Raw genomic sequence first — 12,805 nt, forward strand, 5'->3', positions numbered from 1 at the left:
AAGGGTTGTTAAGAAAATGAAATAACCCAAAATGAAACAATGATGAATAATTCGGGTGTTAGTACATTAGTTCATGTAACGGTTAGTAGAACAATGAGCCATTCCATGAGTGGTTAGTTTTGATCCAACAAGATGTGTTTTCCTTTGAGAAGCAAGGTATGAAAGAGAGAGTGAAAGAGGAAGAAAAGACCCTAATTCAGGGGGATTTCTATGGCTTAACTCCTACTCCCATGATACTGCACAGGGAGTTTATGTGTGTTGTGTGTATAAAATAAAGTGCATACTTACTTGCAAAGGCCTCACAAATGACAAATCAATCAATAATCAATAATCCTCTTAATGCTAGTCTACCGAGGAGGTCCAGTACTTACAGTTACCTAATCTTTAGTTTACCTAATCAGTTCCCTGTTGAAAAAGGGCTATTAGAAAGCATTAGGATTAAAATCTAATGTTTTTTGCTTTCTAATTTGAACTGGCACAATGGTTTCCAAATAGAGACCACTAGTTTCCTGTAGAAGACCTTTATATCCCATTAAGAGACCATCAAATGCATTTAGAATCAGCCATTCACACCTTTTAGACCATTTGGACCCATTACATTGTGATATCAACCCACCAAAAAAGCCAAAACACATTACACAATCATCAGAACCCAACAGAAACACAATGGTATCTATGGGTTTTTTCACCAGGGTTAAATTAAATCCATTGTGATGGCTGCAGTGCAGCAAGAAGTCTGGAACTGTGTTTTTCTGACTGTATATTTCTCACCAACACATTGATAATGTTTCTAACCTAACATAATTCTTGCAATGTTCACTGCATTTATTTTTATTTGTATTTATTCTACTGTTATATAACCTTTTCACTGGAATAAACACAATTACTGCTGAGAAAAAAAGGTTTTCTTGGCTGCTTAAGACTTTTGCACAGCACTGTATATTTTATTTCAGTGTCTCCACTGACACTGTATTTCCACAAATACCTGTAAACGTGCGATATCATGCTAGCCTCGTTTTAGCAGCTCATTCTCAAGGTGAACAGCCCTGCATTTCTAGCTGCTGTGTTCTCAGGAAAAAAGCATCCTCAGCCGTACTCTGATCTTACTCATCATTGATCTACATACATTTTCTTCATTTAAATTTAGCTGTTTTTCAGCACAATCTGAAAAAAATAAAATGGTGGCAGTGCTTGTGGAAATGTGCTGAACTAAATGGATGGATGTTCAGTGGCCCCCATTCACACAAACCCAAGCAAAAGCATCACCCTATTCCTCTCCTGAGGGGCAAGACCAACCTAAATATTTACATAGTTTAAAATGCAGTGCACTGAGTGATTTAACAGTTGGACAGAAATTGGCTGTGGGTAAATGGAACGGTTGAGCTTGGCTGGAGCGTCTCCCTGCCACCCTGATAAGAGGCACTACTCGCCCAAGTGAGGAGAATATCTACAGCAGAGAGAAAGAGAGAAAGGGAGAAAGAGAGAGAGAGAGAGAGAGAGAGGCAGCCTCTTGAAGCCATCACGCTGCTGATGGCCTCTGACAGAGGTTACTGCTTAAGGAGGTTCAACATGAGGTAAAAAGTGAAGACCTTGGGCAAGAGAACTTCAGAAAAAAGTGGAAAGGAAAAAATTAAATTAGAAATTGGAAAACTTAACAAGGGACAACATTAACTCAATGCAGAGTGAGTATCTTACAGAAAGACATACAGTGCCTGGTGGAAATTTGGGGACACTGAGCTTTTCAACATGTTTATATTAAGCATGTTTTCGCTTTTGGTTTGCAATGACTTAAAGCAGGTTTGTTCTAAGGAAAATCAAATCATATAAAAAGTTTAATACAAATACATACAAAACTAAAAAACGTCAGAGGAACAGTATATCATTGATGTCCAAACAAAGAAACAAGCATCAACATTTTTTGTGATTTTTAGTTTTCTGAATTATTTGAGTTCAGAAGCTGTCATTTACATTACATGATAAATAACATGCTAACTGGACCAATAGAAATGCTACAAATAAAAAAATAGTTAAGTTGACCCCCTAATTATAGGAATTTATGGTAGAATGAGGCCTCACACTATCCAACCCTTGCACAACAGTCCTGCTAACTGTACATACATTAAAAATACCTCCTCGTGTAAATATCAGGATTTAACTCTTGTGTGGTGTTCAGGTCTGAGACCCATTTTCAATGTTTACCAAAAGAAAAAAATGATGCCATTTATTATTATTTCAACCTCAGATTTCTTGCCCTTTGCTCATTTTCTGTGAAGAACATATAAAATACCACATTTTCAGTGACTCCACACTGTTCACCCCTACACATTTATATTCGACGTGGTGTTGGGTGAACCTCCTACATCCTCCAACATTTGTGTATGTGTGTTTGTGTGTGTATGTGTTTGTATATGTGTAAGTGTGTGTGAGGGTGGACAACATGGACAGGCTGCTGACTGGCTACAGCTGCTAAAGCAAAACCCTACACTGGCCACTTGTGATAGTTTAAACATCTGGTATTTGTACATGAATTGTTATGGCTGCATTGATTTAAAAAACAATAATGTGGTGGGCCCACCAGACCACTGAGTAACAAACACATCAACACCACACAAGGGTTAAAAAAAGGACTTCATGTAAAGAAAGTGTGTGAAGCATTTGTAACTGCTAGTGAAGGTTCCGTGAACTTTTTAAAGTTTTCTTTTCTTGTTTTCCTTTTAAAGTTTTTCAAATATTAACATGTGATATTGTTTTCCTTAAAAATAAACCTTCTTAGTCTTTACGTTATGTAAAGCTAGTGTCCCAAAGTTATCAGACACTGTAGAAGCCTATATTTTATATATTAGTATATTTTTAAGTGGAGCTGTTTAATGGACCTCAGCTCAGCCTCTTTAGCATTACCTGTCTAAGGTTGCGTGTGACTTTGACATCATGCCAGGCGTTGTCATTGAATTTGCCATTGACTGGCTCCACAATGGCCTCAAACGCTCCGGAGCCCAGGTTGATGACCAGGGAAACGGCTCCGTCCTTCAGAGCTAGGTTGACGTAGTCCGCAGACTTGCCCGTGTGTAGAATGAGCCCGTTGCGCTGCCAGGTCTTGAAGGAGAGCGTGATCTCATCACTGCTGCTCTGGATGGGGTTCTGGGACAGGTCGTAGCAGAAGTATTCTGAGCCCCGGAAAGTGGCCACATTCTCCTCGCGTGCTGTAAGGAAACAAACAGACAAGATTGCGTTAGAACTGCCCCCAAACATCACCCTCCGAAAAAGAGAAAAAAAAGGAACTCAGCCTCTGGAAATGCTATTTGTGGAGCAATTAATTCTTAATGACTCAGCTTTGTTTGAAAGGCAGTGGAGCGAGAATCAGTGAGATCAGATTGAGGCTAGGCTGTGTGGGGAATAGAAAAAAGCCAGAAGTCTGGAACGCTTATCAGTAAAATCATCTTCAATTAGATCCTTGTCTTTAAAACTAAATATGCTGGACCCCAGTGGAAACCTGCACAGCCACACAGCTGTACCTATTAACCAAAGCAGAGGCTTCTCTGCAAAACACCAGCCCTGCATAGTCAATCACAATCCAGCCCCACTTGCACCTAGTCAACTACCCTGCACTCTGTGTTCAGTACTGACTGAACACACAGCAGACCACAGGGGACATACCAAAACAAGCCTTCTGCAATATTTATAAGTGTATTTGTAAATGAAAAATGTGGAAGGAAGTGTTCAGAACAACAGCCCTCCATGTTCACACCACATGAGTCTGCAATTAACATCTCAAAAAGTATTGTATTTAACCCAATGATCACCGGACTTTGAAAGAGGAGGCCAGTGTCCAGAAATTACATAAGCTTTACATAACTTTATTTGACATTACTTAACAACTCAGAGCAGTGTGAGTCATGTGTTTGAGTTAGATGATTCAGGCATGCTGTTTGCATGATGCTAATTGGTGGGGAATAAGCTCCCATTACTTTTTAGCAATATTAGATGCGTAGTGCTAAACTCAAGAATCAAACTTTCCAGCAGCAACTCCTAATGAAACCACATGGGCAGAGTCAAGTGTAATAAATTGAAGTTGAGGTGGGACGAAAAAATCAATACAATATAATGTTGCAGTGTAATATTTTGGGTTTAAAAATAGTGGCGATAGAAGTTAGTAGTAATATAATAATACAAGTCCCATGTGTCAATATTTTATTATTTAATTGTTAGTATTTCTAAAGTCCATTATTAGACTTAGAGACTACAAAAATATATTTCTTATTTCACAAGATGATGCCTTTTTTCTGGTGAGATCAAGGTTTTTGTCAATAAAACTGCTTAGAGAAGCATGGAAATAGCATGGAAAAACAGGGTTCTATTCCCTATTCAGACAGCAATCAGAAACACAGTTATAGTATACAAAACTAGAGACACTGAGTCACCTGCCATTACACATTGCCAAATATGTAAGGGCAAAGTTTTTTGAAATGCTGACTTTCCTAGTTTACAATTACACTTCAATAAAAATACTGCAGTGTGAAATACTGAAGTGTAAACTTCATTATATAAAACAATGTTATCTTTTAAAGGAGTATTACAAATTTGCCATCAAACATAATAAATCACAGTATATCACAGTAAATGAAAAAAAATACAGTACAGTATATGGCAGTCTACCATAAATCATGGTTATTTATGGTAGACCGCCATATACTGTACTGTATTTTTTTTTCATAGCATATCTTCTTTAAAAAACACAAAAAAAGGTATCACTGGGCCTGTAGCTATCCTGGTGCCATTTTATTTTGCCAGTGTATCTTTTTAGATGAAATGAACACTCAACACACTCTCAGTAACATATCTGAAAGATTTGAGGGTTAGGATTAGGATTAGGTTTTGGGTTGAGGTTAAGGTTAGGGCTAGGATTGGGGCCAGAGTGAGGGTTAGGTGTTGGGTAAGGTTGGGTAAGGTTAGGTTTTGCTTAATGGAAGTAACATATTAACAACACATCTACTTAATGTAAGTGATGAATCAACAGTACATCTTCAAGATATTTACTTCAATGTATTCAGATGCTTCACTACTGCTACTTCACTGACATGTTGTTGATGTGTTACTGATAATCTGTTAAGAGTTTATAAATCATCTACAAAGGACCACTCCAAATAAAGTATTACCGCTGTTCCCACCCGTATGTCTGATAATACATAGAGAATATTGGCTGGGGTGCAAAAATATTTAACCACGTTATATTCAAATGAGGGTCATTATGTAAATAAACGGATGTTTTAAGTGATTAAACAGCGGATATTTTAGAACTTTTAATTGAGGCGGGCTGCATTAACCAGGAGTTCATGAGGTGCTTTGCATCCAAAAGCCACTGCATTAACTCTTATGTCAATAAGTTTGTTTCCAGTCCCTCTTATCCTCAGTCCATTAATCACCAGACTGGGTCAGTGTGGACAAGTTAAAACACCCCCATCAACAGACAGCACCAACACACTCTCACTCTATCAGGCTGCTGAAATAGAGCCCAAGCAGCAATGGCAGAATTGATGTATTAGTGCTTCACCTGATCCACTTTGAGGGAAATATATTCCCTTCTTAAATACTGCTGAAATGCATCCAACAACATGCTCTACCTAACTAATCAGCATCCATAAATGCAGTGTGTGGTTTAATGGACATGCCTAAGAGTCCAAACACATTTTGCCTGGTTTGCCTGGCATGGAGGCTATACAATGGCTCTTGGGCTGAGGGGCTGATTCCCTCATCATTGCTGGTGCTGGTGCCCAGCTGTGATGCACTTTGCATAGTAATGCAGCACAGCCAGCTGTGGAGCAGATCAGCATCATAAAGGGTTCCACTGCGTCTCTAGTACTTTTCTCTGGCGTAGAGCATCCAAATAGCTTCCATGGCAGCCAAACTGAGCTGCACTCAACAAAAATAAAGGTGCCAAAAAGTTGTGTTTGGAGCGGTCCCACAGAAGAACCTGGTTGGTTTCTTAAATAAACTTTCAACGGAGAGTTCTTTAAAGAACTGTTCTTGTAAATGAGATGTTTGAGTGTGAAGAAGCCGTTTAAAGTTTAAAGAATCTTCTCGTAAAGGTTTTATACCAGTAAAGCGATTCTCCTTTCATAAGCCAAGCCAAGCCAAGAACCATTTATTGACCTTTATTTCTTGAGTTTACAGGACCTTTACATCATGTTGAGGAGCTTAAAGCATATTAAAGGTTCACACATCTCATTTACAGTGGCTCTTCTATGCCACTGCACCAAAATAAGGTACTGAACTCTATATGAATTCAAAAGCCCCCATGCACTTTTGGTCATCAGACGCCCACTGATTCAGTTTCTGTAAACGTCAAGGCAAAATTACCACATAAGCAGCCATGAGTCAGATGCTAACGTTTTACAGCAACTTAGAGAGAATGAAACAGGTCTGGTAGGTGAGGGATGGGTGCGATCCATGTGTCAAAAGAGCTGTGCTCCACTGCTCCATGTGCAAATTCCACACCACTGCCGCTCTTCCCGAATCCATTAGTTTTTGGCTAGCGTGCACAACAATACAAAGAGCCTCATGTTGAGGCAGTGGAGATTATGGGATTAGGCCAAACTGTGTCACACAGCTCCCAGAAAACAGATCCTTCAGCATTGACAGCACCGGAGAGGACAATCATACATCATAACCGTACAATCCTTAAAATCCGTCTGACATAAAACAAACAGACACACAGGATTACAGAGTGTTCGGTAACTAAATCATACAAGTAAGGTTTTACATCATTTTTTAAAAGGCACAACCTCAACCTCGTCTTCACCTGGTTTTCAAAGGGCTTTTTCTCATTAGTTAAAGGGGACTTCCACCAATTTTGTAAAGCTTCTGAATAACTCGACTGTTGATCTATAAAAACCAGGGGAAGTGATAAGTACAATTTAAATATAGTCATTTTATTTGCCATCCAAAGCCACCAGTGAACGTACACATGCCTTCTGACTTTGTATACGCAACGCTGTTAAAACAGTTTTAGGTCAAAATCTTATTTCAGAACTACTGTAAAATAATGTTTCATCAGGCAACATATTTACAATGATTTCACATAACAGCTTCCAGTGAGGAGGCTTTTAGTGGCATTAAATGTCTCAGACATCACTCATCACCATCATAATTTGCATTTATTTCAAATACTAACAGACTTTATTTGCTAAAATGTGTTTTAATGAAAATAAATGAATTTATTTTTTAGCAGATTTAATGGGCACAACTATGTTCCAGGGGACACAAAACGCCTGCATGCACCTATCTAATGCACCACTTACGACCTATTTCCAGAACCACTAAAGTGCAAATTGCAATGGCATTGCATTTGTTGCAAATGTTTGCATTCCCTCACAACAGTTTTGCATTCCTTCTCAAAAGTTTTGCGTTTCCATGTAAAATCCAATGCCATTTGCAAGGAAGTGCAAAATCACTGCGTGGAAAGTTATTGTGGGGGAACACAATGTCATTACTTTTTTTTTACCACGACCCCTTAGGAGCTCCACTCTAACCGTTCTGACTTTAGACTTAGATAATTTTATTTTTTTCTAACCAGTCTTAAACATTTTCTTAACCTTCAGACAGCCTCACCATCCTCACTGTGAAACATTCGAATGTCACAAATAAAGTAGCTAATAAAGTAAACCTACTTTATCACAGGTTAAATAGTTAATTTGCCACAAATAAAACCTACTATAATATGTTGTGCATTTAAAAATGATAAACACTCAAATAAAATGTTACCTGTACTTGTACAATGTCTGAGGTAATGCGTGTAATAAGCTAAAAACTGCAGAGTTGGAGAAATGACACAACTCTCTTAGCTTGCTAGCTAACCTACGTGCTTCAGCAGCCTTTGGGTGAATAGTGTCAAGTACAGCAACAACCCCAGAACCTCCTATCAGGGGGATTTTCTCCTCCACAGCTTAAAATTTCTTCAGATATTTTCTTACAGTTAGTGTACAAACGTCTTCCACCTTTTTCCTGAAGTGTTCAGGCTCTTAAGGCCTAAAGATTAAAGCCTATTAAAAATTTTAAAATCGTCTCGTTGTCTGTGACTGGCTGTGAAACTGATTGGCCAGTAACGATCTGTTTCCATGGAAACAGCAGCGCATTTCCATTGAGGAAACAGGCTCGGGACACCTAACCTAGCTAGTATTTAACTTCACACAGAAAGAAGCGGTGCTGGTTAGACAGTGACCAAAACGAAAACCCACTATTAGAGAACTGGCAAAGTGGCTCAAGTATAGGGCTCTGCAGGAGAGTGAGAGAGCAGTGCAGGAGGGACAGCTGAGCCAGACAAGTTGTTACCTTGGCTAGGAACTTATCGCAACAGCAAGTTAGCCAACTAGCTAACATTTAAGACAGGCTTGGGAAAACCTGGTCAATGCAGCTTGGCAGAAAGTAGTTTAGCAGAAACACGTCTATCAGAGTATATCACTCCTTAAAAACATGCTTTTTTACACAGGTAGTGGCAATTTTACATAATAGCTCAGATTTTACTATTGCTGGGCTTATATTTATAATTTTCCGTATCTGGTTACAGTGGGATTTGTCAAACTTCTGTAGCTTGCACTGAACTCATGTTCTTAGTTGCACTTGTATAATGAAGTCAAGCTCTGCCCCTTAAGTAACCTGGCAAATAATAGGTTTAATAACTGTACACTGTTAAAAAGATGGTTCTTCAAGGGTCCTTCAGTGAAGAAAATGGTTCCATATAGAACCGGGAGCACTCTAAGAACCCTTTGCATGATTAAAGGGTTCTTTGCATCATGAAAGCGTTCTTCAGATTGATGGAGAATGGGCTGTAGATGGTTCTATATAGAGCCTTTTTTAAAAAAATGGTTCTACATAGCACGAAAATGGGATCTTCTATTGTTATGACGTCAAGCTTGTAACAACAGAAGAACCGTTTTGGGTGCTATATAGAACCCTTTTCAAAAAGAACCGTCTATAGCACATTCACTCACATTCAATCTGAAGAACATGTTCATGATGCAAAGAACCCTTTAATCGTGCAAAGGGTTCTTTCAGTGTTCATGGTTCTATATAGAACCATTTTCTTTACTAAAGAACCCTTGAAGAACAATCTTTTTAAAGAGTGTAATAATAATAAACATTTTATTAAGAGACTATTTGCGAGCCTTGTTCAGAACTTTCTTATAAACATTTCTATGCTGCTTTTTTTTATTTTTATTTTTTAAGCTTTCATCAATCCGACCCCTGACCGGTGTGACGAGTGTCTGCCTTGCCTTGCAAGTATTACATGTATTCAGCATTTTCAGCAACACGCTGATCTGCACAAATACTCAAAAGGCTTCACTAAAACCAATAAAGTGCCAGAGAGACCGGACTAGCCTTGAGCAGGGCGCTTCTGAGAGAACACGGCTTCTCCGGAAACACCTTATCCCACCAGCACCTTATCTCTAGTCCCCCCCGGCCTGCGGAGGCTCACTAACCTCTTCACATGGATCCAGTGTCCCTGTGAGTCTCCCTGGACACAGCGCTGATCAATTATTAATTAAAGCGAGTGTTGTTTTTACTAAAGACACTGTCATGCTTTACCACCAGCTGCTACCACCGCCATTAATCCAGTGCCACTTAATACTTAATGAGTCCTTGCCTTGCCTGTGCTGAAGGGACCAGCGAGATATTATAGATCTCAGAACATGAGGACAGTAGCTGTGTGTGTGTGTGTGTGTGTGTGTGTGTGTGTGTGTTTGAATTTAGCTGTCTTGGGGACCAAATGTCCCAAGAATTAGGGAAAACATGACATGAGTTTGTAGCATTTGGCTAAAACAAGGCCAGGTTGTTTCAGCTACTTGGCATGCGCCTAACAGCTTTACTAACAAGATGATTAGATCTGTTTATTAAAGGACAACACTTTCCATAATACAGTCAACATGGTCAGCATTTTCAGCTATGCTAGTCATTTTCTATACAATAATCTGTCCGCTCCTATTACAATGTATCTAGTAGTACATAAGTTAAAGCCCCTGTCTACTCATTTTCATGATTTTCTTTTATTATCTATAGTTTTTGTGATGTTTTTTTCTATGACTTGGCAGAAAAAGACTGCTGTTGGTCTTTTCTGCTGAGAGACTGTTGAAATGACCTTTTCTGCCACCTTTTTCATTTCACTTGTTGGTGGGACTAAATTTGGTGTAGATGACATCAGATCTGCCAAAGCACCAATCAGAGCTAGCAACATGTATATGTCAGCTACTCGCGTTCCTCTCCCTCACGTAAAGTGGCTGATCTCCTGTTCCGAGTCCCAGATAACACTCCCAGCAAACAGCTTATTTAAGCTTTTCTAGAGTTGTTAAAAGGGCTTGTTATGAAGGTTTATTACACCATTGTTTCGCATAGCGACACACAGCTTCCTACTTGCGTTAGCCACCTGCGGCAGGATCCTATAAGTGATCAACTTCATTTACGAAAGCTCGATAGCTAGTGGCTCACCTTAACTGTAGGAATAAAATGATATGCTACTCCCCTAATGCCAAAGCTCACTATGTTTCCTCGCAACTGTACTTTACAAGGCTGGCACACAATAAGGCACTCGAGAAATTTCTACACCGTGTTTCCAAATATGACCGTGCTGACTCATAACGGGAGCTTGTATGACCTCTGTTTCAGAAGCGAAGTCCTGAAGCATTCTGTCGGTAATTTTTCACACAAAGCTGATGTGGATTAAATGATATTTTCAATGTTTCGAAACCTGTTTGATCACACATACAACAGATCACACACACAATCACAGCTGATTAACCAATACATTTAAAAGACACATACTGATCTATTTGGATGGAGCAGCGTGGCAAACCTTCAAACTGCTGTAGTACACTCTTAAAAAGACGGTTCTTCAAGGGTTCTTTAATAAAGAAAATGGTTCTGTAAAAGTGTTTTTGGATTCAGGGAGAATGTGCTGTAGATGGCTCTATATAGACCCTTTTTGAAAAGGGTTCTATATAGCACTCAAAAGTGTTCTTCTATTGTACAAGCTTTCTGAGTGCTACATAGAACCCTTTTCAAAAAGGTTCTATATAGAACCATCTACAACAGATTCTTCATCATGATGCAAAGAACCCTTTAAACTTTTTTTATGGTTTTATGTAGAACCATTTTCTTTACTAAAGAACCCTTGAGGAACCATCTTTTTTAAGAGTGTAGGAGAACAGAGGAGAAAAAGAATTAAGCAGATTTCAGATCAGCAGATTTGACTGATGCTGTACAACTTTTCTTTTCACATCAGATTCCATGTTTGGTGAGTGTAAAGTAGGTTTTCACACGTGTGAAAATGACATGTTCACTAGTAAAAATTACATTTCTCACTAGTAAAAACTGAATTTTTACTGGTCTATATTAATATTTGATTTTCACATATGCAAATCTAATTCCTGATATCAAGAATTTAATATTTTTTTTAGCTGAAATTTAATTTTCACGTGTAAATCGAATTCCTGAGATCAAGACCAGTAGAAAATAAAAGCTAAAACAGCGTGACATAGTAATTACAATTTAAGCAGGTTAATTAATTTTTATTGTAATAACAATATCAATGGTTAAACTTACATTTATGTTAGTAACAATATGAATTTAATTATAATTTATTTGAAAAGAGCTTGACTGATTATTATTATTATTATTATTATTATCATTATTATTATTATTATTTCATGAAACATTTAAATGAGTGGGGCACAAACATGCAAGGCTGAACCACACTGATTGGTGGTATTGCGGGTTGCCTGGGAGATGCCACTGTCAATCATTTTGCATCTGACACACCCACATAGTTACAAACAGGCAGCAGCTCAGAATTTGAAGCAGTTGAATGCTTAGAAACAGCATATTTGTTATTATCTACTATTAAATTGTATTATTTTTCCAAATATATTTTTGAATATAACACTAATAAATGCTTTTTTGCATTTCTTTACTTTTAAAACAAAAACTGAAACATTCGAAACCGTGTTGACCAGAGCTTTAACGTAAACAGCCAAATCTGAAGTTCAGACAAGTCCAGCATTCCTTAAAGTAAAATGAACAGCATGTTAATGCTGCATTATGTTCTAATAACTTTTTTGAGCTCTCAACCGTCTCGCACAAAGCAGTGTGGGAAAAGGAGGTCCACAACAGCGGCACTCTTCCCCAAAGCTTCGTCTCAGCCCAGCACCTTATTCAAAACAAGCCTTATCTGTAGAGATTTTTAATGAAAACCCTCAGGGGGCCAAAGGGCTTTAATCTGCTCCGTAATGTGGAAATGGACAGACGAGTCGCCACAGTTCTCGGTCACACGCAAGATAGCAAAATGTGCTGAATTATGAAATCCTAATGAAAACATCATTATTAGTCAGAATGGACACCGAGGACAAAGATTCTTATCTAACCATAATTGTAATGGTCTTCCAGTGCGGTTTCCCTGCTCGAGCGCACACACACACAGTTATGGATGGCAGCGGAGCGGCCTGCGCTTTGCGAACGCATGGAAGGTGCCAGAGGTATTAGAGCAGATGAGAAGTACTGTAGTTATGGCTACCATAAATCCAGCCAGCTTTAGGACGGAGGCCATTACAGGACAAGAGCCCTCAGTCTGTCATTCAGATATGGGAGAGCACAGGCAACATTTTGATCAATTGCACTTTCAGCCCTTGTGGAATAAAATGGACAGTAGCCAAAAAGCTCTCTGGGCAGATTTTTAAACCAATTTTTGAACCATTAATGGGTTATGACACAAATATGTACAAACGCATGTCATAATAAAGACCTGAAATAGGAAGCATAAACA

General features: G+C 38.6%; 1 protein-coding gene across 1 annotated transcript in view; it reads right to left on the reverse strand.

Moving 5' to 3' along the window:
• The window catches only part of nrxn3a (neurexin 3a), a 485,766-nt gene that overhangs the window by 365,649 nt on the left and 107,312 nt on the right, over positions 1 to 12,805 (reverse strand). Inside the window, exon 6 of the mRNA XM_036592585.1 lies at positions 2,899 to 3,200. Within this exon, the coding sequence (XP_036448478.1) occupies positions 2,899 to 3,200 (302 nt within the window). The remainder of the gene's footprint in view (positions 1 to 2,898; positions 3,201 to 12,805) is intronic.

The sequence above is a fragment of the Colossoma macropomum genome, unplaced genomic scaffold (genome assembly GCF_904425465.1).
Source record: "Colossoma macropomum unplaced genomic scaffold, Colossoma_macropomum, whole genome shotgun sequence".
NCBI lineage: Eukaryota > Metazoa > Chordata > Actinopteri > Characiformes > Serrasalmidae > Colossoma > Colossoma macropomum.